The sequence below is a fragment of the Prionailurus bengalensis genome, chromosome B4 (assembly GCF_016509475.1).
Source record: "Prionailurus bengalensis isolate Pbe53 chromosome B4, Fcat_Pben_1.1_paternal_pri, whole genome shotgun sequence".
Lineage (NCBI taxonomy): Eukaryota > Metazoa > Chordata > Mammalia > Carnivora > Felidae > Prionailurus > Prionailurus bengalensis.
Genome location: NC_057358.1, coordinates 42513970 through 42539224, shown reverse-complemented (window position 1 = coordinate 42539224; position 25255 = coordinate 42513970). Strand labels below are relative to the sequence as shown.

The 25255-nt window shown below is 41.4% G+C and overlaps 1 protein-coding gene across 1 annotated transcript; it reads left to right on the top strand.

Moving 5' to 3' along the window:
* Nucleotides 1-11326: 11326 nt before the first annotated feature.
* On the top strand, nucleotides 11327-24501 carry NECAP1 (NECAP endocytosis associated 1). Its single transcript, XM_043564635.1, has 8 exons — nucleotides 11327-11458; nucleotides 17184-17284; nucleotides 17699-17803; nucleotides 18725-18806; nucleotides 19659-19767; nucleotides 19860-20043; nucleotides 22387-22489; nucleotides 22784-24501. The coding sequence occupies exons 1-8, from the start codon at nucleotides 11364-11366 to the stop codon at nucleotides 22830-22832; spliced, it is 828 nt and encodes a 275-aa protein (XP_043420570.1). The 5' UTR covers nucleotides 11327-11363; the 3' UTR covers nucleotides 22833-24501.
* The last annotated feature ends 754 nt before the right edge of the window (nucleotides 24502-25255 follow it).

The window sequence follows — 25255 nt, the reverse complement described above, 5'->3', positions numbered from 1 at the left end:
GAGTCCTGGGGCGTCTGGGTGGTGCAGTCGGTTAAGCGTCCGACTTCAGCCAGGTCACGATCTCGCGGTCCGGGAGTTCGAGCCCCGCGTCGGGCTCTGGGCTGATGGCTCGGAGCCTGGAGCCTGTTTCCGATTCTGTGTCTCCCTCTCTCTCTGCCCCTCCCCCGTTCATGCTCTGTCTCTCTCTGTCCCCAAAATAAATAAACGTTGAAAAAAAATTTTTTTTTTAAATAAGGAGAGTCCTCTGGAGATCAACTGTTTCCTTAGATAATGGCGCCTGGGTGGCTCAGTTGGTTGAGCGTCTGACTTCTGCTCAGGTCATGATCTCACAGTTCGTGAGTTCAAGCCCTGCACCGGGCTCTCTGCTGTCAGCACAGACCCGCTTCAGATCCTCTGCCCGCCCCCTTTGCCTCTCCCCTGTTCATGCTTTCTCTCTCTCTCTCTCTCTCTCAAAAATAAACATTAAAAAAAAAAAAAGCATCTACAGACTCTAGTAGCTATAGGAGGGACTAGAAATTGCTTCCGTCGGACTTGCATTTGGTAGTGCAGTATAAGATAACAGAGTTGGGGGGAAAATCAGACGTCTTGAGCTGTCGTGTTGGGTCCTTCTCCTAATTCCATCCCACACCTGCCACATGCCTCATGTCCTTGAGATGGAACGAAGATTCTCAAAGGATGAGTTATTGCTACAAACCTCCGTGGGGCCAAATCATTTTCCACCTTCTGCGGCCGTTAAGGCTTGGACACCTAGGAAGAAACAGGCATTTTTCTTGTCAGAAAAAAGAATCCTAACTCAAGAGTTCTCATCTGGAACTTCAAGTGAGACATAACCTTTGTTTTTCAGGGTTGTAGGACCTGGTAGAGCTTTCTCTACAAATGCTAGGGCGGCTTGGATCTTAAACTCTGTAGTTCTAAGACTTGCTCAGTCTTCTTCCCCCCTTAAGCCTCTAGGTCACTCCCATTCTAACTGTAGATGTTGCTGGAACACACCATGTGCCAGGCATGTCTTCTGTGTGGGGGATACGGAGTAAATCAATTGGACAAAGTTAGAATTCGTTACCTTTCAGATTTAGAGACTGTCAAATTCACAAACTGGGCCAGTTTAACTTGACCCAGTAGCTACAGCACCACATTGGGAAGCAAGGAGTAGGAGGAGGTAGATTTAGGTGAATGACTGGCTTTATTTACTATTTAACTAAAACATCACGAAATCATTGTAAAGCCAGTACAGTGTTTCTAACTTTTAACAATGCTCATTTTGGAATTATACAACTAATATGTGCTCATTGCAAAAAATCGAATGCAGACATGTTGAAAGTGAAAGTGAAAATTCTTTCTCTACTTTCTCCACTTCCCAAGTCCATTTCCCAAGAAGTTGTTGCTATTAAATATACCCTTTTTCAGGGGCGCCCGGGGGGCTCATCCGGTTAAACGTCCGACTCTTGATTTCAGCTCAGGTCATGGTTTCACAGTGTGTGAGTTCAAGCCCCACATCGGGCTTTGTGCTGACAGCACAGAACCTGCTTTGGATTCTTTCCCTCCCTCTCTCTCTCTGCCCATACTCCGCTAGCACTCTCTCTCTCTCTGTCTTTCTCAAAATAAATAAACTTTATTTATTTTTATTTTTTTTTAATTTATTTTTTTTTCAACGTTTATTTATTTTTGGGACAGAGAGAGACAGAGCATGAACGGCGGAGGGGCAGAGAGAGAGGGAGACACAGAATCGGAAACAGGCTCCAGGCTCTGAGCCATCAGCCCAGAGCCTGACGCGGGGCTCGTACTCCCGGACCGCGAGATCGTGACCTGGCTGAAGTCGGACGCTTAACCGACTGCGCCACCCAGGTGCCCCAAAATAAATAAACTTTAAATATACCCTTTTCAAAGTTTTCTACATACCTGGAAGTATATGTGAAGTATATGTGTATGTGTGTTTGAATATTTCACATACTCACTTTAAATTATACATATAATTCAACAGCTCACTTATAGCACTCAGTAATTTACCACGTCATTTCTTCATTACTTAATTAAAAATTTTTAACTCTTGGACTCCCATTCTCTATTTTCTTATAATCACATATTTAAAACAGAGGTATAAGGACATAAAAACTAGGATCAGTATCAGCTTCATCAAGTTGTGACTATGCAGCTTTATTAAGGTTTTAATATTTATTTCAGATATATATATATTTATTATTAAAAAATGTTTATTTACTTTTATTTATTTTGAGAGAGAGAGAGAGAAGGAGCATGAGCAAGGGAGGACAGAGAGAGAGAGAGAGAGAGAGAGATAGAGAGAGAATCCCAGACAGACTTCACATTTAACACAGAGCCTGATGAGGGGCTCAATTTCATGAACTGTGAGATTATGACCTGAGCTGAAATCAAGGGTGAGACGCCCAACTGATTGAGTCACCTAGGTGCCCCTACTTCAGATATTTTTAAAAGATATATACTCTTTCCCCAAATCTTTTATCTCTCTCTTTTCCCAGAGATAACCACTTTCTCCCCAATTTGCTTTTATACTTTTATTACATATACATGGCTTCATCAGCAATATGTAGCTTTATTTTCATGCTTTGAAATTTTATATGAATAGCTCTTGACTTACTATTACAAGTTAGTTATTACAAGAGTAACATAAGGAAGGGAGTAAAATGAGGGGCCCCTGGGTGGCTCAGCTGGTTCAGCATCCGACTTCAGCTCAGGTCACGATCTCATAGTTTGTGGGTTTGAGCCTTACATCGGGCTCTGTGCTGACAGCTCAGAGCCTGGAGCCTGCTTTGGATTCTGTCTCCTTCTCTCTGTGTTCCTCCTCTGCTCTCACTGTCTCTCTCTCTCTCTCTCTCTCTCAAAAATAAATAAAGATTTAGGGGCACCTGGGTGGCTCAGTTGGTTAAGCGCCCGACTTCAGCTCAGGTGACGATCTCGCGGTCCGTGAGTTCGAGCCCCGCATCGGGCTCTGGGCTGATGGCTCAGAGCCTGGAGCCTGCTTCTGATTCTGTGTTTCCCTCTCTCTCTGCCCCTCCCCCACTCATGCTCTGTTTCTCTCTGTCTCAAAAAGTAAATAAACGTTAAAAAAAAATAAATAAAGATTAAAAAAAATTTTTTAAATAAAATAAATTTAAAAAAGGAAGAATATAAAATGAAGAAGAATTTCCTTTTCTTTACTTTCCATTTACCAGATATAATAGCCTGTATTAAGCGTCTTGGCTATAGTTCCATAAATATTTTGTGCCTAGCAAGTCTAAATATTTTATAGTTCTTTACTTATTTATTTTATTATCATTTTTTTAAGGAAGTGCTAGACCCAATGTAGGGCTTGAACTTAGGACCCCAAGGTCGAGAGTCAAGAGTCATATGCTCTACTAACTGAGCCAGCCAGGCATCCCTTATATTTAGTTTTTTATACAAATGACCTACTATTACACTTTTTTTTATACTTGCAGTTTTCCACTTATTTAGTTCACCTTTTCATATCTGAGCATATAGGTCAACCTCAATTTTTAATAGGTGCATACACTTTATCGATAGATGTACCGTAATTTATTTATTTATGGAATTGATCAATTCTAAATGGATGGGTGTTTAGATTATTTCCATTTTCTAATCACAAAAATTTTGCAATACATATCCCATGTATGTTATGTACTTGCGAACTTATCTTTATGGTTTATATCAAATGAAAAGAATAGATGTGCATACAAAACTACATGAGTGTATTATTTTTGAACCAATATCTTTTTTTTTTTTCCTTGAGCCAGTATCTTAAGTGCTTCTTGTATTAAATAGTATGGTGTGGTGAAGAGAATGTTGATTTGTAAATCATGAGGCATGAGTTTTCAATTCTGACTGCATCACCAAGTATGTCTGGACAAATGACTTAATAAGTCTGGGATTCAAGTCTGTCATATGTAAAGTGCAAGATTTCAACTACAAGGTCACAAAGGTCCATTCTAAGTTAGGAAGATTTGTAAACTATGATTGAATGCTCATTACAATTGTTACCAGTGCATTTGTAGCAATCCTAGGATTTAGGAAAGTTATACTTTAACAAGTACCATTTCGTGATAGATAACAGTACCCTGAGCAAAGGTAAAACGGAATTGAAAACCCTGTGATAAACTGCTTTTTGTATGCGCACAAAGAATCAAGAGCTGAGAAATATGTTACTGGTGGAGAAGAGTCAAGAAACTCTGACTTTTATTTTCATGTTTAAAATATATCTAAAAGTAATAAAAATTTGAGTTGGATGAAGCTTCTGTCATTTCTAACAAGAGTGCTTTTGTTGAACTTGGTTAAATCACATACACTTGGAAAAATCACACATACGAGAAAATTCGCTTGATTTCTAGGAGTCTCCAGTCCAGAACTTTTAAATTGTGTAGTTGCTTCCCCCTACTGGTAGGCAAAGGTGAATTGCAGCCAAGACATTTAAAATTTTCTTGATTAGGGCAAGGACAAATTATCCCAGTAAAGATGAATAGAAATGATCATTCATTTAACGACAACGAAAAAATATGGCGTTCTTGCTACATTCTGAAAGCTGTGATAGATACTGGGTAAATACAAATGGGTTTCTTGCCTTTGTAAAATAGATGTACCTATAAACAGCTGAATGCAATGTGGTAAGAATTAAAACTAAGTATAAGTCCAAGTATAGATAAGTATAAATAAGTGGGAGCATAGAGTGGGAGTTACTAGTTTTATTTAGGGAAGCTAAATAAAAGAGAGAATAACTGCTCAGATAAATTGATATTTAAATTACATCTGAAGGCATTTTACCAAGGAATGAATGGGAAGGGCATTTCGGTCTATGCAAATATGTGTAACATGAACAAAGAAGTGTTTGGAAAATTACAAAATTAGCAATGCGATTAGGTTAGAGGGGACACTGGGCGTGAGAGGAAGACAGTACGAGAAAAGAAGCTCTCTGTGAGCCTGAAAAGCAAGGTTGGGGCAAGATTATGAAGAATCAACTAGCTACGAAAATTCGACTTTATTGTACAGCTGGTGGAGAGTTTATAAGACAACTCTTTAAAAGGCAGAGTATAATGTACATAATAATCTTAGTATATGATCTAATTATCAGAATTATTCTTGGTCTTTTTCCATTACTTTTTTTTTTTTTGACCTGTAAACTGATGAACAGAGTTAGATCCCTTTTTATTTATTTATTTTTTTACTGTGAGTCAAGATGTACTACTGGGTATTAAAATCAGTTATGTGGGTTGAGAACAAAAATATAAAATAGAACAGAGCAAAATAAAAAAAATTATACACTGCCATCATGTTTAATAAGGTTATCATTTTGGGAAACCTTTGTTTCAAGTATACATGTGTGCATTGGGTTCTAATATAAAACGTGTTCTTACTGTGGGTCATAGTAAAAAAAAAGTACAGAAAAGGCTATTTAAAAATATCTAACGGTCTCTCCTAATTCAAATTTCCTATGCTTCTACTACCTCCTATTGGCTGATTCTTTGGAAGTAAATATTATTAATTTAATTTCAGGTAGTTTGAAAAGATTCTATACTGTATAGATAAATGGAACTTTATATATAGATAAATGGAACTATATAGATAAATAAACTTTTAATGGAATGCATAAAATGCTAAAAAGTTTGAGGTCTATCCATATATACTGACACAAAAAGGTGTTTTGATGTATATTGTTAAGTAAAAAGCAAAATGTGGACAAATATGTATAGCATAACTCCATTTGTGTAAATTCATACACTCATACACACACATACACTTATACACACATGCACATATATACACATACACTTATAAATGGGTAATGCACATAAAATACCAGAAAAAATTAACAGTAGTTAATTCAATGGAGAATGAAAGAAGAATAGATCTTGAAGAGCACGGAGGTAGATTTTAATTTTTTTAAATAAATTTTATTCAGTTCTAATTTACACACAATAAAATGCATGCATTAAAAATACACTTTCTTGAGTCTTGATTAATATATATGTTTTGTGTAACCAACAAATCTTCTGGAATTTCATATAAATGAAGTCATATGGGGGGCGCCTGTTAAGCGTCCGACTTTGGCTCAGGTCATGATTTCACGGTTTGTGAGTTCGAGCCCCGAGTCAGGCTCTGTGCTGACAGCTCAGAGCCTGGAGCCTGCTTCGGATTCTGTGTCTCCCTCTCTCTCTGCCCCTAACCCACTCGCATTCTGTCTCTGTCTCTCTCAAAAATAAATAAATGTAAAAAAAAAAAATGAAGTCATATGATATGTATGGGGCTGGCTTTTTTGTTTGGTATAATATTTTCGAGATCGATCTATGTCATTATGGGTATTAGTACTTCAAATCTTTTTATTGCTATTACTGACTTTAGTTTGAGGCTATTTATTGCTATCCTTCCTAATACTGTTGAATATCCATATGACAGTATTTCATTATATGGATACACCACAATTTGTTTATCCATTTTCCTATTGATGGACATTTGGTATTTTTTTTCAGTTTTTGGCTATTTTAAACAAAGCTGCTATGAACATTTTCCTTTCTGGGGATCTACGTTTTGTTTTTAGTTTTAAAAAAAAATTTTTTTTTTTTTTTACATTTATTCATTTTTGAGAGACAGAGAAACAGAGTGTGAATAGGGGAGGGGCACTGAGAGACACACACACAGAATCAGAAGCAGGTTCCAGGCTCTGAGGTGTCAGCACAGAGCCTGATGTGGGGCTGGAACACACAGACTGTGAGATCATGACCTGAGCTGAAGTCAGACACCCCACCCACTGAGCCACCCAGGCGCTCGACTGTGGATCTATGTTTTAATTTCTCTGGGGTAAATATTTTGGAGTGGAATGATGGGTGATGTGATAAATGTATGTTTAACTGAAAAAAATATTTTAGAAATGTTTATTTATTTTGAGAGAGACAGAGAGAGCGCGCGTGGGCCAAGAGGGAGTGCATGAGCAGGGAAGGGGCAGAGAGAGAGGGAGACACAGAATTGGAAGCAGGCTCCAGGCTCTGTGCTGTCAGCACGGAGCCCGATGCAGGGCTCTTTCCCATCAACTGGGCACTTAACCAACTGAGCCATCCAGGTGCCCCCCTCCCCACCCCCACCCCCATCCCCGAGTCAGAGCAGTTTTCTTTCTTTCTTTCCAATGTGTATACTTGTATTTCTTTTTCTTACCCTATTGTAATGACGAGGACCTTTAGGATGATAATTAACAGAAGTGGTGAGGGCATAAACTTGCCTCGTTCTTCACTCGTTCTTGATCTTAGCAGAAAAGCATTCAATATTTCATCAGTAAGCATGATGTTAGTTGTAAGGTTTTTATAGATGTCCTTTATCACACTGAGGAATTCTCTTTCTATTCCTAGTTTGGTAAGAGTTTTTGAGTACTGAAGTTTTTCATATTCTTTTTTCTGCTTCTGTTGGGTTGACTATGTGCTTTTTCTCTATAACAGAACCTTAAATTCTTTGGAGTAAATCCCAGTTGGTCATGATGCATTCTCTTTTTTACACATGGTTGGATTTGATTTGTTAGCATTTTGGTAAGAATTATTGCTTATGAGGAAATATTGGTCTACAGTTTTCTTATAATATCTTCGGTTTCAGCATCAAGGCAAATGATTGTCTCATAAAAATTAGTTGGGAAATATTTTTACTACTTATTTTTTTATTTTTGAGAGAGAGACAGAGCACGAGCAGGGGAGGGACAGAGAGAGAGAGACGGATACACAGAATTTGAAGCAGGCTCCAGGCTCTGAGCTGTCAGCACAGAGCCTGACGGGAGGCTCAAACTCAACGAGCCTTGAGATCATGACCTGAGCTGAAGTCAGACGCTTAACTGACTGAGCCACCCAGGTGCCCCTTCCTCTTCTATTTCTCAGAAAGCTTGCATAAGATTTATATTATTCCTTCCTAAAATGTTTGATCAATAATGAAGCCATCTGGGCCTGGAGTTTTCTTTGTGGGAAGGTTTTCAGGTATGAAGTCACTTTCTTTTTTTTTTTTTTTTTTTAATTTTTTTTTTTCAACGTTTATTTATTTTTGGGACAGAGAGAAACAGAGCATGAACGGGGGAGGGGCAGAGAGAGAGGGAGACACAGAATCGGAAACAGGCTCCAGGCTCTGAGCCATCAGCCCAGAGCCTGACGCGGGGCTCGAACCCACGGACCGCGAGATCGTGACCTGGCTGAAGTCGGACGCTTAACCGACTGTGCCACCCAGGCGCCCCTCAATTTCTTTAATAGTTATAGGACTATTCAGATTTTCTATGCCTTCTTGAATAATATTAGGTAAGTTTTTGCACATTAATGACCATTTCATTTAAGTTATCGAATTTTTTGGCATAAAGTTGTTTATAATACAGAGATGTGGACTTTTACTTTTCGTTTTATCCCCTTATACACTCTGAATATATTTTTTAAAATTTTTTCTTAACATTTTATTTATTTTTGAGACAGGAAGAGCCAGAGCATGAACAGGGGAGGGTCAGAGAGAGGGAGACACATAATCCGAAACAGGCTCCAGGCTCCGAGGTGTCAGCACAGAGCCCGACGGGGGGCTCGAACTCACGGACCACGAGATCATGACCTGAGCCGAAGTCAGCCGCTTAACCGACTGAGCCACCCAGGCGCCCCAACACTCTGAATATTTTGAAAACTATATGAAGGCGCCTGAAGTTGAAAAATGTTGGGAAGTGGAGAAAGTAATAAGTTAAATGATTATAGTTAGAGGCAAATCTTCTGTTATTTAATAATAAGTATTGCCTACTATGTGAACGACATTGTGCTGGGTGCTGAAAAAGCAAAGTTTTTGCCTTTATGGAGCTTGTGGTATAGTGGGAGATATTTGAAGTATTATGTATAATATAATATACACCCATTATGTATAACAAAAAGATATAACAGAAACAAGAGGAAGCATTAGAGAAAATTCATTTGAAGTAAGTACCTGATGAAAGTCAGTCAGAGAGACAAATACCATTTGATTTCACTCTTAGGTGGAATTTAAGAAACAAAACTAACAAAGGAAAAAAAAAAAAGACAACCCAAAAAACGGACTTTTTTTTAAGATTTGATTTTTTAAGTAATCTCTACACCTAATGTGGGGCTTGAACTTACAACCCTGAAAATGACAGCCACATGCTCTACTGACTCAGTCAGCTAGGTGTCCCCCAAAACCGGACTCTTTAACTGTAGAGAACACATAGATGGTTACCGGAGGGAAGGTGGGTGGAGGGGTGGCTGCAATGGGTGAAAGGGATTAAGGGCACACTTACCTTTTTTTTTTTTTTTAATTTTTTTTTTTAATTTTTTTTTTTTTCAGCGTTTATTTATTTTTGGGACAGAGAGAGACAGAGCATGAACGGGCGAGGGGCAGAGAGAGAGGGAGACACAGAATCGGAAACAGGCTCCAGGCTCTGAGCCATCAGCCCAGAGCCCGACGCGGGGCTCGAACTCACGGACCGCGAGATCGTGACCTGGCTGAAGTCGGACGCTTAACCGACTGCGCCACCCAGGCGCCCCTTTAATTTTTTTTTTTTTTTAATGTTTATTTGTTTTGGGGACAGAGAGAGACAGAGCATGAATGGAGGAGGGGCAGAGAGAGAGGGAGACACAGAATCTGAAGCAGGCTCCAGGCTCTGAGCTGTCATTACAGAGCCTGACGCGGGGCTCGAACTCATGGACCGCGAGATCGTGACCTGAGCTGAAGCCGGACGCTCAACTGACTGAGCCACCCAGGCGCCCCAAGGGCACACTTATCTTGATGAGCAGTGAGTAATATATGGAACCGTTGGCTCACTATATTGTACACGTGAAACTAATACGACACTGCATGTTAACTACACTGGAATTAGAATAAAAAAATATGATAATTGGTGAAGTCACAAAGGAGGTAATATTTGAGCAGATATGTGAATGTATCAGTGTGCCAAATTGACAGGCCGGGGGGAAAGTGTTCAAGATAGTAGGTTTAAGCACAAGTAAGTGTTTGAAGAATACGAAGAACAGAATTCCGGAATGAGAAATAGTTGAGGATTACTGAAATTTTAAGTGAAAGTTTGCTGTTTTTCTTTTTGTCTGTTTTTTTATCTTAAATATTTTCCTATGGTTCTAATATCAAGACATATTTTTAAAAATTTTTATGTTATATATGTTTTAAATATATTTTTTTCTATTGATAGACGTTCATGTTGTTTTGTAGTTTTCACTATTACAAACAATGCTGTAATAAACATTGTCCCTACTTTTCTGCACATGTAAGAATGTCTCTAAAATAAGTATTAGTGGATTTACTAAATTGAATGTTATTTACAATATTTTGATCAATTCTGCTAAATTTCACTTCATTCTTGGTACCAGTATTTGACAGTAGCTGATTTCCCACATCCTTGACAGGGATACATCATAAGGCTTTTTGAATTTTAAGATTATCCCTTAGCTACGTAGACAATTAAGGACCCATTTTCAACCAGTCAATATAACGAAGTGGTTAAGACCACTCTTGTATTGTAGTCACAGTTGAGTTCGTATCTTGGTTTTGACATTTGCCATCCACTTTAAACAGTTTCTAAGCGATCGTGTTGAGGCAAGTTTACCTGTGGAGTGTACAAGAAACATATTTATGGAAAGAATTCAGTTGGATTTATCATTATAGGACTGGGAGCAAATAGCGGGCATTAAATAACAGTTCATCATTCTTCGCGAATTTGTCAGGAATTGAGGGTCCCATTTAAGAGTTTAAGAGGTTCACATTTTCCAGAAAGATAACCAGAATGCACATCGGAAGTGCGGCAAACTATTTCAACAAGTGCTTTTAATCCGAGATTAAAAGGTGCTATCAGGCAACTCATCAGGCTGGGCATTTTAAACGTTGAGACGCTGGAGGATTAAAATCCACCACGTCTACGACTGGGTCATACATTTACCATAGGTACCCAGTTTGAGATTACCGACGGGCAGATACCCCTTTTTTGCCAGGAAACTATGGCTAAATAGTGACTTCTGTCAGAAAAAAAATCCTCCAGATTCCAACACAGTCCGCCTCCTTCCTAAGCACTGCGGGCACCTGCCAGCCGCAAGATGGCGATTACCCCAATCACCTTTCCGAAACGGAGATTTCCGTAACGCGAAACGCCGCGCCCTGGAAAGGAAGTTTTGCCATTACCCAAGATGGCGAACTGCGCAGCTTCACGGTTTCCAGCTTTCAATATGGCTTCCCCAACCCGCACCACCGGAGGTTAATCTCAGGAACCAAACTAAACTCGCGCGGAAGCGGCGTCAGCGGAAGTTGCGCCTGGCCCAACTTCCCACCCCCCCCTACGCCCGCCCCCGTTCCTACGCCCCGCCCCCGGTGGCGCGGAGTGCAGAGCCAAGATGGCGGCGGAGTTGGAGTACGAGTCTGTTCTGTGTGTGAAGCCCGACGTTAGCGTCTACCGGATCCCTCCCCGGGCCTCCAACCGCGGTTACAGGTACTAGCCCCGAGGCTCTGCAGTACACGCATACCGGGTCGGGGATGACAGTGTCCTCCTCAGGTGGCACGCTGCGAGTCCCCGCCACTGCCACCTCTGAGTTGTCACTTTGCTAGCCTCCCCACCAGGGTTGTTCTCGCCCCGTCCTCCTGTTCTTTTCCCACTGTGGCATGCCAGCCTGGTTTCCGCCGCTTAAAAAAATTTACCATCTGCGTCTTCCCACCCCTCCTCCCTTGGGCCCCTCTGGGTTACCCATCTGCTCCCCATCATACCCATCCCGTCGTGCCTGCTCCATCGCCTGTCACCTTTGGTTCGTTCTTTCTTGCGTCCTTCGGTTTCTCCTCCTCGTCGTACCCCCTCCTGACCTCCCTGTCTCTCATAAACATTTCCAGTACCCCGTGCATAATGGTGGGTAATCATCGTGTCGGCCGCTCTCTAGGTGATACGATTTAATCTTTTGTGCCAGTCTTGCCACCAAGCATGATCCGCCGTTCGGTTTTCCTTTCACTTCTTTTGCTAGTGGGCAAAGGTTATGATGGTACGTTTTCCAGTGGTTGTCCGTTCTGTTTTTTTTTTTTTTCCCCAGTACATTTTCTTGATGATTACATGGTATTTTCTATTTTCCTTTCCTCCCTTCTTAATCTCTCTCATAGCCTTTCTCTCCAAAGTTAATGCAGCATTTTCTCTGTAGGGCTAACCAACCACCTTGTGATCGCGTGTCGGTGAGGTTCTGAGGATGCTCTAGGCAGTCATGAAGTCATGTAGTGGAAGGAGTTAACACGTTAACCGGGTTACATATTCAAAAATACGGGTATGAACCCTGACAGTTTAACAGCTGTATGATTTGGGACAAATCGCTTAATCTCTGCAAGCCTCAGTTTTTTCATCTGTAAAATAGAAAAAAAAAAGTGATCAGAAAACCTGCTCTGGTTCTGTACCTCAGAGAAGTTTTTGGAGGGTTACGTGACATAATATAAGAAATGTGAAAAAATTTAGGAGACAGGAAAGCAGCATATTAAATACAAGGCACTGTTCTTACCCCTCTCTCGTCCACCTCACCATCATGATTTTCCTCTTGGCATTTATCATTGCTTTGGCTCTTGTCCTCCTCCTGGGGCCATTAGCTTGCCTCCTTACTGGGGTTTCATTCATCATGGATCACTCTCTTCGTGCTTGCTGACCTGTGCACTAGACACTGTGGGTTGCACGTTTTGGCGGAGGTGGTCCTAATTCCAGTTTTTCAGTCAGGCCCCAAATCGACCACGAATAGGAATCTACGTGCTTTTCGATGGTAGTTACTGGTAGTGGTGTGTGAGTCAGCAGGGACATCTGCTGCTTTGGGCTTCCCGAAGGAGTGACCCTGCCATTCTGGCTTAGGTGCGCTCTGTGCGGGCCTCCGTAGCGCCACTGCTGATCTCTGTCCTAGTGCTCTTCCTTCTGTATTGTAATTGATTGTTCCGTCTGCTGTTTCTCCAGGCTAGCTGTGAACAACTTGAGGTCTTTTCTAAGTTTATAGTACCAGGGTCTAGTACAGGGTCCTGCACATAGCTGGCACTCTGTGAACGTGGGAGAAATTAGTAGGTTCCACTTCATCACATAAATTAGCAGTGATTGAACTGTTCAGTAGTTAAGACTTCCGAAAGGGTATGATACATCGTACAGTGGGGTTCTCTTCTCTTTCTTCTACTTTAAGCTTTTTCAACGACCTTCCTCCTCTCACCCACCTGCATTCTCGACTTTCACTTCCTAGTTTATCCACAGCCTTTTATCTGCATGTCAGTTAACTGCACTGAGCCATCGAAACAATTTCTTAATTTTCCTCTATTTCTTGTTGTCTGTGTTTTCTCTGCTTGTTATTGACATTTCTTATCCTCAAGAGGCATTTTATCATTAGCCACTCTTAGTATAGTGAGTGAAGAGAGCTGAACTAAGTGTGCATCGAGATTCCCATTTATTTGCTGGGTTACTCTTGGCAAGACACCTAACTCTTTTTAATTTTTTTTTATTTTTTAATTTTTTTAATGTTTATTTATTTTTGAGAGAGACAGAGATGGAATGCGAGTGGGTTAGGGGCAGAGAGAGAGGGAGACACAGAATCCGAAGCAGGCTCCAGGCTCTGAGCTGTCAGTGCAGAGCCTGACGCGGGGCTCGAACTCACAAACCATGAGGTCGTGACCTGAGCCGAAGTCGGACGCTCAACTGACTGAGCCACCCAGGCGCCCCACACCTCTCTTGAACTGTAGTTTCCTCGTTTGTAAAAATGGATATACTACTACTTACCTTGCAGTATCCTTTCACTTAATTTTCATAGGAATAGGCATAATGCTTGGCACGTAATAAGTACTTGATAAATGTTCCTTTTATGCCTCTTTGTCTGCCTAATCTTGTTTACAGAACCCGTTTTACATTATGAGCATGACTTATTCTTTAGGCTGCCTTTAAAGGAAAAACTGGGATTTTTAGGAAGCAGGAGGAATACTTTGAGTGATTAGTAAGATTGAGGGAATGAATGACTTTGATTCACGTAGTGTAAGCTGTTGCTTCCCAGACTTTCTCTGACAATTTAGATCGATGAGAATGTTAGAAATGATTAGAAAATGGTTTCCCAACCTATGAAACTGTTGTCATATTCATCACTGCCCTTCCCCTCAGCTAAATCATTAGTAAACTCAGTAGTCTGTTTTAATGTAATGAGAAGAATGCTGGACTTCGAAGTTAGGCATTACTTCCTGTGTTACTATTCTTCATTGAGACGGACAGAGATGGTAGGCTTTCCATGCCTATTCCAGATGGTTGCTGTAAGGGTTTATTACTGACGTCAGTGAAAATTTGTGAAGTCAGTTCAGAAGACCAGCGAAACCAAGAGTTCCTCGGACTAGGTCTTGGGAATGGGAAAGGAACGAAGGCTCAGGGCTGAGGGAAATTGCTGCTGGGGATATCCATTCACTTACTGAGGATTTGTTAAATATTGGCCACTGGACATGCAAGATAAATAAGCCAAGGAACCTGTCCCAGGAAACACATCTAGTAGGCTTGTTCCTGATATATTCAGTACACAGTGTTTAGCTCATGGTGTGATGGTAGAATAAGTAATGACTCCTTAAAAAAAATTAAAACTCAGGGACCTTTAGAGCATTATAGTGTGGATCAGATTCAAGTACTTGAGGCACCGCATTAAGAGATGAGGGCATGACAAGGATTTATAAATCCTGTTCAAAACCTGTGCTAATTTTCATTTTTTTTTTCCTTTCCACCTTTGCTTCTTGTTTAGATATATTTTATTGTTACCTTTCTGCCTTGCAAGTATTAGTCTTCAGGTTTCTGAGGGATGAGGTTTTTTATTTAAAGATTTTATTTATTTATTTTTAAATTATTATTTTTTTAAGTTTATTTATTTTTGAGACAGAGAGAGACAGAGCATGAATGGGGGAGAGTCAGAGAGAGAGGGAGACAGAATCGGAAGCAGGCTCCAGGCTCTGAGCCATCAGCCCAGAGCCTGACGCGGGGCTCGAACTCACGGAACGTGAGATTGTGACCTGAGCTGAAGTCGGACGCTTAACTGACTGAGCCACCCAGGTGCCCCAAAGATTTTATTTTTTTTTAATTTTTATTCTTTTTGAGAGACAAAAAGAGAGAGAGAGCACAGGATAGAGGCAGAGGGAGAGAGAGAATCCCAAGCAGGCTCTGCCCTCAGTGTGGAACCCCATGCGGGGTTCGATCTTGTGACTGCGAGATCACAAACGCAGCTGAAATTTAGAGCCTGGTGCTCAACTGACTGAGCCACCAAGGTGCCCTGAGATTTTATTTTTATGTAATCTCTGTACCCAACACGGGGCTTGAACTCACAACCTCGAGATCAAAAGTCACATGCTCTAGAGATTGAGCCAGCCAGGTGCCCCATGATGAGTTGCTTAATAACTTTTACTTTGCCCTCTCTTTTCCACACGCTGACAAAAACAAACTCACAAATTCAGAGCTTTGTAAAATTGGTCATATTTAAATAATGTCTTAGATTTCCTTCAAATTCATGTATCACACAGATTATAAGTATTCAGTGTTTTGTAATGTTTCCACAGACATCTGTATCTCTAGCCCACGTTTTTCCTGAACTCCTGACTCATATTCAAATGCCTTCTCTGTATCTTCACTTGAGAAATCAATTTGACGACGTCTCCAACTCAACATATTCAAAACTGAACTCCTGAGCTTCTCAGACATGCTCTACCTATAGCCTTTCTGTCTCAGTTATTGGCAGCTCCTTTGCTCAGGCGAAAAACTTCAGTCATCCTTGACTCCTCCTACCTCACATTCAGTCCTTTAGAAAACCCCGTTTCTTGGCTTTAAATGTATCTAGAATCTAGCCGCTTCTGCTCCTGTCCCTTCCTAGTCACCGTCATGACTCCTGGATTGCGGTGGTAGTCTCTTAACTATAATCCCCCTGCTTCAGTATTTACATTGCTTCTATGTACAACAGACAAGGTGATCCTTTTAAAGTCAAAGGAAGATCATGTTTCACCTCTGCTTAAAACTGGTACTGGCTCCTTTTTCACTCAGTAAAAGCTAAAGTTCGTAGGAGGCCTGTAAAATTTGCCCCTCTGTTACCTCACCCCCACCTCATCTCTTATTTTATTCCAGCTGCAGTGGCTTTCTTTTTGAGGGCAAGCATTCCAGGTACACTCGCACCTTAGCACCTTTGCACTAATTGTTTCAAACCTGGCGCTCCCCCCCCCCTCCCCCCAATATCTGCATGAGTAACTCTCTTGCGTCCTTCACATTTTTGCCCACATGTCACCTTGTTTAAAAAAAAATTTTTTTTTTTTAATGTTTATTTATTTTGGAGAGAGACAGAGACAGAATGCGAGTGGGTTCGGGGCAGAGAGAGAGGGAGACACAGAATCTGAAGCAGCTCCAGGCTCTGAGGTGTCAGCACAGAGCCCGACACGGGGCTCGAACTCAGGAGCTGTGAGATCGTGACCTGAACTGAAGTCAGACGCTCAACCAACTGAGCCACCAAGGTGCCCTTCATTTCACCTTGTTAATAAGGCCTCCCCTGACTACCCTCTTGAATGCTGCAACCTGTTTACTCTCCCACTACCCTCCCGATTTCCCTTTTCTGCTTCTTCATTTTCTTTCTGCTTTAGCACTTACCATTTTCTGAGATACTAATTATTTTACTTGTTATGCTTATTTTTTATTGTCTATTTTCTATTAGAATATAAACCTCACGAGGGTAGGAGTCTTTGTTTTGTTCATTCACCTAGAACAGTGCCTGTGACTTAATATGCATTCTGTAAGTATTGGTTGAATTCAGTGAAAGATAGTAATACATTTAGGGATTTGGGAAGCCTTCTGTTACCCAGTATAGTTCATTCAGTAGACTCTGTTATTACTTGATCAGTAAAACACTATTATATAAAATATCATCTGCATTGTGGCAGTATAGTACCATTATGACAGTTAGTTTTAATTGCTTGTATTTGTACTTTTACATGTTTTTATTGATGCTTATTAGACTCCAGAATTCTTAAGGAGTAACACTGTCTTTTGTTTGCTTTGGATTATATGTCATATGAGGCATCTGGGCAGCAGGGATCATGAGTTATTCTTGTTAATTATTTAATAGGTAGAATAAGCAAGAAGGGAAATAGAAATACGGCAAATGATTCTGTGTAGGTTTTTCGTAATAAAAGCCATAGACTTGAGGCTTCCTATTTTCCTGTCCTAGGGCATCTGACTGGAAATTAGACCAGCCTGATTGGACTGGTCGCCTCCGAATCACTTCAAAAGGGAAGATTGCTTATATCAAGCTTGAGGATAAAGTTTCAGGTAATCTGTGCTGGTGACCCTCTAACATATTAAGGGTATTAGTTTGGTGTGCCTTTTCTTTTCCTTTTTCTTTTTTTCTTCTTCTTCTTCTTTTTTTTTTTAATGTTTATTTATGTATTTTGAGAGTGAGAGAGTGAGCAGGGGAGGGGCACAGAGAGAGGAGAGAGAGAGAATCTCCAGCAGGCTCTGAGTTTTCAGCCCAGAGCCCAACACGTGGCTTGAACCCACACACCATGAGATCATGACCTGAGTCGAAATCAAGAGTCAGATGCTTAACCGACCCAGCCACCCAGGCACCCCATTTTTGGTGAACTTTTATAAATACATTTAAGTTGGAGACTGGAATGGAAATATTTGTTAGAGTTTTAGATTTTTGCTTCTTTAGCTCAAGGAAGTCCTTTTCTTACCTGTTAGGGGAGCTCTTTGCTCAGGCACCAGTAGAACAATATCCTGGTATTGCTGTGGAGACAGTGACAGATTCCAGCCGCTACTTTGTAATCCGGATCCAGGATGGTACTGGTAAGGGATCTGGGATTTTGAATGGGTGACGTTAGGAAAATAGGTAATGCCTTTCAATAAAGTGCGTCTCAGTTGCATTTATCTTAACTTCAGTTTACTAAATTTTTCCACCCCTTGCTCCACAGTTAACTATGGTTGCTAAAGGACAAGGATTAACATGTTGTTTGTAATAAATAAAAACAAGTTCAAGAAATGATAATTAATAGGTGGATATAAATAAATGTCTATCCAACCAAAGAATTCATACGTATTGCCCACTCATTCATTGTTTGTGGTGGGTTTTGGTGGGACTGTCTTAAATCATCTATGTCTAGGGCGTTTTCTATCTTTTCTCCATAGTCTATATCAGAGGTGGGCAAACTTTCTGGAAAGACAGATGATGAATATTTTAGATTGCAGGCCAAATGGTCTCTATTGTAGCTACTCAGTTCTGCTGTTGTAGTATGAAAGCAGCTATAGATAATTTGTAAACAAATGGGAATAGCTGTGTTCCAGTAAAATATTATTTAAAAAAAAAATTTTTTTTTTTTTTAACGTTTATTTATTTTTGAGACAGAGAGAGAGCGAGCATGAACAGGGGAGGGTTAGAGAGAGAGGGAGACACAGAATCCCAAACAGGCTCCAGGCTCTGAGCGGTCAGCACAGAGCCCTATGCGGGGCTCGAACTCATGGACCGCGAGATCATGACCCGAGCCGAAGTGGGCCGCCCAGCCGACTGAGACACCCAGGCGCCCCATTATTGACAAAAACAAGTATGGCAGCATTTGTCTCTTGGGCAATATGTAGGGTGTGGACCCCTGGGCTGTGAGAAATGTTTCACATTCACAGACTTTATCTAGTTAAGGTAACTGTTAATTTTCATTGGGTGGAATTTTCCCTAAGGGACACTTCCTGTTCTGAGTATTCCTGTCTTTTTCACAGGGCGTAGTGCTTTCATTGGCATTGGCTTCACAGATCGGGGTGATGCCTTTGACTTTAATGTCTCCTTGCAAGATCATTTCAAGTGAGTGATTCTTGTCCTTAACCGAGTTAAACCTTGGCTAAGTTAACCCTGAACCAAGCTAAAGGGTTTTGGAAATGCTCCTCCTCAGTTGAATGGATACTACCTCTTTTACCTGCTGGTTTCTGTATTTGATAAACTAGTTTGTTACGAATTTGAATCTTCCCATTCACTGTTTCCTTACATCGTCTTTGTGTCTCTTCTGTCCTTTCCTTATAGCCCAGGATATGTTTTTGGTCCTTTGTACGGTTTTGAGATGATGCATTTGCTTATGCCTCTGGAGGAATTGACATTTGCTCTCTTAAGTGGCCGAGGGAGGCATATAGTCACAGCAGGACTGTATGTGAGAGAGGAGGAGTTACATGCCAGTTTTGTTGCTTTGTGTAGCTGACGTGTTGTATGTCTCCTGCAACGACATTGCTTCAGTTTTGCCACAGCTGTGGTGGACAGCGCCATGCACTGTCGCTTCCTACTTCAAGGGCAGGCATAAGTCTGCTTTTCTGCCCCAGAACTCTGAAATTGTGGAAGTGCACTCAGTTGGCACAGGGATGCAGCCCGGAAGGACGGAGGAATTAACGTCCCCTCAGGGGCAGCCCTCACCCGTGGCGGGTGGAAATTGGCGGCCAAATGCCCTCCTTTGGAGGGACAAGTTAAATATGCATTCTGAATGGCTCCTCGGTGATATTGAACCCTGTTGCCCTGTTTTGGCTTTTCTTCTTTTCCTTCCTCACTTTTCATGTTCCTTCACTCTGCCTTCTGGAGTCCTGTTTCACATAAGCCAGTTACACTCAAATTTGTGTGTCAGCTCTGCTTTCAGGTAGTCCCAAATTGAGCTAATTTACTCTTTTACTGAAGGTGGGTAAAGCAGGAATCTGAGATTTCCAGAGAATCTCAGGAAATGGACACTCGTCCCAAGTTGGATCTGGGCTTCAAGGAAGGACAGACCATCAAGTTGAGTATTGGGGTGAGTATGGTTTCTTTCCTCCCACTCCCTGAATTTCCATAATAAGCTTGTGACTTTTTCTTTCTCTTTCTTCTCTGTTTTCTTTTTTATAGAACATTACAACTAAGAAAGGTGGTGCTTCCAAGCCCAAGGCTGCGGGAACTGGGGGCCTGAGCCTGCTCCCGCCCCCACCTGGAGGCAAAGTCACCATCCCCCCACCATCCTCCTCAGTTGCCATCAGCAATCATGTCACTCCACCACCCATTCCAAAATCTAACCATGGAGGTAGTGATGCAGGTAAATCTCTCTGTTACTTTGAACTCAAGACCCTGAGAACAAGAGTTGCACATTGCACCCTCTGAGCCAGCCAGGCGCTCCGTCTCTGTTACTTTTAACTTTGAGAAATCATCTTATCTTTTCTTTCTTTTTTTTAAAATTTTTAAATTTTATTTAAATCCAAGTTTAACATGTGGTGTAATGATGATTTCAGGGGTAGAATTTAGTGATTCATCACTTACACATCAAGAAATCATCATATCTTAAGTTTCAGTTGGGTACCGTACCCCTGTTTGCCAAGGGGAGTATTGATGTTTTTGCTATTAAATGACACTTGGTACCGAAAGGTGATTCTGACACCCTTTAGCAAGGAATTTAAGCTTTTCTATTGAACCGAGAGTCATGGTATTTGGTAGGTTCTTTGTCAGAAAATGAGTGGATATTGGGGCACCTGGGTGGCTCTGTTGATTAAGCATCTGACTCTTCATTTCAGCTCAGCTCTTGATCTCACAGTTGTGAGATTGAGCCCCGCATCAGGCTTCAAGCTGGGTGTGGAACCTGCTTGAGATTCTCCCGCCCGCCCAAAAAAAGAAAATGAGTGGTTATTAAGAAAAAGACTATTTCCTTCATTGTACCTTGGTCAGATGCTAGTAGGCCTGAGAGTCAGATGCACTCAGATTTTGGTGAGAGCTCTGCTTTTTTTTTTTTTTTTTTTAATTTTTTTTAACGTTTATTCATTTTTTGATAGAGACAGAGCCTGCGTGGGGGAGGGGCAGAGAGAGAGGGAGGCATAGAATCCAAAGCAGGCTCCAGGCTCTGGACTGACACAGAGCCCGACGTGGGGCTCAAACCCACGGACCGCGAGATCATGACCGGAGCTGAAGTCGGACGCTCAACCGACTGAGCCACCCAGGCGCCCTGAGCTCTGCTATTTTATATCTGAGTGTACTTGGTGATATTATTTATATTTTCTGTCTTAATATCCTTATCTACATAATGGAGACTTAAAACTACACCCAGATTGTGAAGGTGAGGTGGCCTGACGCCACCTAGCACTGTCTGTGGTGCAGAGCAGCCACTCAGTAAACGTGATGTTTTCATTTTTCCTGTTTCTTCGCTAGGGCAGCTGGGAGACCGTTAGACAGCATCTGGGTTCGTGAATACATTTTCACTTTTCTGTACCATCTAATGGCAAAAAAGAATAGATCTAGTTCTTTCCATTTCAAGAATGAGAATATTAGGGGTGCCTGGGTTTGACATCGACTCAGGTTGTGATCTCACAGTTCGTGTGTTCGAGCCCTGTGTCAGGCTCTCTGCTGTCAGTGCAGAGCCTGCCTTGATCCTCTGTAGCCCTCTCTGTCTGCCCCTTCCCCTCTCTCACATGCGTATGTATGTGTGTGCTCTCTCAAAAAATAAACATTAAAACAAAATAAAAGAGTGAGAACATTAGAACGTGAAAAGGAATTTTCCTGAGATTATTCATATAATTGACTACTAAGAGTAAACTTTTTCTTTCTGGAATTTTGAGATAAAAATGGTTGTAACCTACTTCTTTTCATAAGTGTCTCCAGAAGGCACTGGGGGGATAATGTCTAAGATTTATTTTTAATTTTTTTGAATGAAGCTTTTTATTTTAAGATGATTGTAGGTTCACATGCAGTTGTAAAAAATAACAGAAAGAAATCCTGGGTCCTCTTTACCCATTTTCCCTAAATGGTAACTGTTTGCAAAACCGAAGTGGAACAGCTTAATCAGGAAATTGACATTGATACCGTCTACTGATCTTATGTAGATTTTACCAGCTACACGTGTTCTCATTCGTGTGTATATGTGTGTTTAGTTCTCTGCACCCTGATCGTGTTAGGTTCCTGGATCTGTTACCACGGTCAGGATACAGAACAGCTCCCTCAGTGCAAGGATCCCTCACATCATCCTTTTATACCCACACCTCCCCCCGAGTCCTGGCCCACGCCTCCTCTAACCCTTGGCGATCACTAATCTGTTTGCCATCTTTATAATTTTGTCACTTCGTGAATGTTATATAAGTGGAAACATACAGTACATAACCTTTGGGGATTGGCTTTTTCCACTCAGCATAATTCCCTTGAGATTCATCCAAGTTGTGTACATCAGCAGTTTGTTTCTCTTTCTTGCTGGGTAGTATTCCATGGTATGGATGTACCATAGCGCGTTTAACCATCGTCACCCACGGGGGAACATCTGGCTCATATCCAGTTTTTGGCTCTTGCAGATAAAGCTGCAAGGAACATTTGTGTATAGATTTTGGTGTAAGCGTAAGGTTTTATTTCTAAGATTTTTATTATGCTTCCCCTTTTCTTTTTCTTCCGTCTGCCCTGTATTCAGATATCCTTTTAGATTTGGATGCTCCTGCTCCTGTCCCGGCACCAGCACCAGCTCCAGTGTCTGCAAGCAATGACTTGTGGGGAGACTTTAGCACTGCTTCCAGGTATGAGCTTAGTGAAACCAGCATACTGTCAATCAGGGTACAGGGAATGTTACCGTCCAATGAAACGTCTTAGGCAGGAAGTTTAGGTAAGGAAGTAGAGTTAGTGCTGGGGATGGTGGGATAAGAAAGCTGTAGGGTGAAGTTTGACTGGGATGTTTCAAGCCTTGATAAGTAGAATTTCTGTGAGGTATAGTTTCAGAAATTCTGGGCAGTGATTTCTTGGAAACTATTAAGTGAAGAATGGAGTAGCTGTCCTAATTCCTTTGGCTTTCTCTCTGTTCTCCTGTCTTGCAGCTCTGTTCCAAACCAGGCACCACAGCCATCCAACTGGGTCCAGTTCTGAATAGCATTAAGGACAGACTTGAAGAAAAAAAAAAAAATGACCTTGAGGGCACCAATCTGTGAGGGAAGTTAGGAACCCCTTCTCTTCCCAGAACCAAAATTACTGGACAATCTTTTTCATAGCTCCTCCATTGCATTCAAGCTGGATCACGTCACCCCCCTATGTTGTTACTTGCGTACAGCCGAGGAAGAATCTCTCATCTCCTGTCCACTGTTAAAGGCAGGGGAGTGGTGGGTCTTCTCATACTTGTGGCTGACTATGCAGGGCCCCAAAGGCCAGGTCTCTTTGAGGGAGAAGTGAATTCTAACATCTGTAAAGTTGTTCTTTTCAGTTCTTCAACTTATTTCAGAATCCTCTCATGACCCTGTGTGCCTCTTTGTGAAGCCCTATTTAGCAATTTCAGGGGAGACAAAAACCTTGACATTTCCTTTCCCACTAGCCTACGACCCTCCAAATGGACTGGCCAACCTCAGTGTTTACAGATTCAGAGTTTTGACAGGGATAGGTGTGAAGAAAGACCTGTTTCCTGGGTCTCTGAGATAGACCCTCCTGCAGGCTTATCCTGTCCAGTGAACATCCAGGGCGGGGGGCAGCTCCATCACCCTCGTGTGTTTACATTGCTTCCTCCTGTGCTCAGAGGGTTTGTTGGTGGCACCTCCACTGTTCTTTTATTTGTTGAATAGTGCGACATCTTTGATCAGTGGGTGTCTCTTGGATGAAGGAGGTTCAAGGGGCTGTGTTTTCCAAGTTATATTGTAGAGAAGCGTTGACTTTCTTGCAGCTCCATCTGGTGGCTGCATTTGAAGCGCGGCATTACTTTGCATTTGCCCCATTATTTGACCTGGAGTTGAAGCGTTTAGAGTTTTTAACCTGATCTGTAGAGCAGACGGGTTGAAAAGCACGTAACTCTTTTTCAGTACCCACATTGCCTTGCTGCCTGGGTATCTGGCCCCTTGCGTGAACATTTCGTTTTCAGTGCATCTAGCCCTTTCATAGAAAGCTGCTATTACATACATTGTCACTTATGAAGGAAGCTGGAGAGTCCACGGCACTAGCCGTCCTGGGTTCTGCCCGAGTGACCGCTTCGCTAAACCATCACAGAGGGTATCTCAAAAGCAAGTTGCTCTCCCACCACTTTCCCTTCCCTCTACCCCACCATTCCTTTTACAGTGCTGTGAAGACAGTTCCCTTTCTCAAATGAATGGGCACTATCAATTGTGTTTGTTAATGGGCAATTTTGAGGGTGAAATGGGAAGATCTCGTTTCTTCCTTCAGCACTTCTTTGGATGTGTACACTTTGGGAGGCTCGTGTTTAGTTTCAAAATATAGTCTCTCTCCTGGATTTCCTTCTTGACTCTTTTTAACTTTGGGTCCATTTTTTTCTCATTGCCTCCTGTTCCAGGCAGCTCTATTCTTACAGAGCCATGGCAGGGCTTTTTAAAATTCCGATAGAAAACACTAAGTGGAAAGTCTATAGAATCACTAGTGACTGACTACTGGGAAACTATTTTCTCAATCTTCCTCCATGTTGTGTTCTTTGTATTCTCAAGATGATAATATATTATGTATTTGAATTGCTGAAAAACTGAAAATGAAATTTAAGATATATGTATATAAAGCGTATGCTGTATTGGTGCAATAATGGTAATTAAAAATATGGAAAAAGGTAGTGTCTCCTTTATCTTTAATTTGCCTATTTCAGTGCCTTTTTAATTCAACTGACCCAATATAAACGGGCCAGTAGGTAATAAATGGACATTTTATATCTATTACTCTTTTTCAAGAAATAGGGTTTCATTCAGCAGTTCAAGCTAGACTTCGGTACTCATGGTTCTAAACCCACAGAGCACTCCACTCCTTATAGAGATCGTATATATTAATTATTTATTTGCTGGTACAGTTCATTTCTTTTGCTTCAGATTATCTTCATGATCGAGGCCACCACTCACGTCCCAGAACTATAATCAGCATCAGTGAGGGGGATCTGTAAGACATGGAACTAAAGACAGAGTTATAGACTTTGGAAGCCAGAAGGATCTTGGAGTTCTCATTCAGTACTTTTCACAGAAGGTGAATCAGAATGATACGTGTGCTTGCTTTTTTAAATAAAGTAACACACTGCTCTCTGTAGAGATTCTGATGTACCTCCTAGAGTAGGGCCTAGATGTCTTTCCCACCCACGGCCTTTCTTATCATTACTGAGGTTGTGAGGCACTGTCACTGATAGAAGTGTATCATAAACCTCAGGTTTTGTTTGGGGAAGAAAGTGGACAATCTTTTTGTTTTTTGTTTTTTGTTTTGTTTTGTTTTTAGCTCAACCCCCTCAGTTATACGTTAGAATCTGCCTTCACAGTTGTAGTGTGAACTTGTATTACTCCACTTCATCCTGATAACCTTCTAGGCAGTTGGCCTGCCTCTAGCTT

What these genes read in the sequence shown, in the direction of transcription:
- NECAP1 (XM_043564635.1), top strand. Translation starts at nt 11,364, where the DNA reads ATGGCGGCGGAGTTGGAGTACGAGTCTGTTCTGTGTGTGAAGCCCGAC. An exon ending in CCGGATCCAGGATGGTACTG is followed by an intron (nt 17,804 to 18,724) that starts GTAAGGGATCTG and finishes TCTTTTTCACAG; the next exon opens with GGCGTAGTGCTTTCATTGGC. An exon ending in CCATCAAGTTGAGTATTGGG is followed by an intron (nt 19,768 to 19,859) that starts GTGAGTATGGTT and finishes TCTTTTTTATAG; the next exon opens with AACATTACAACTAAGAAAGG.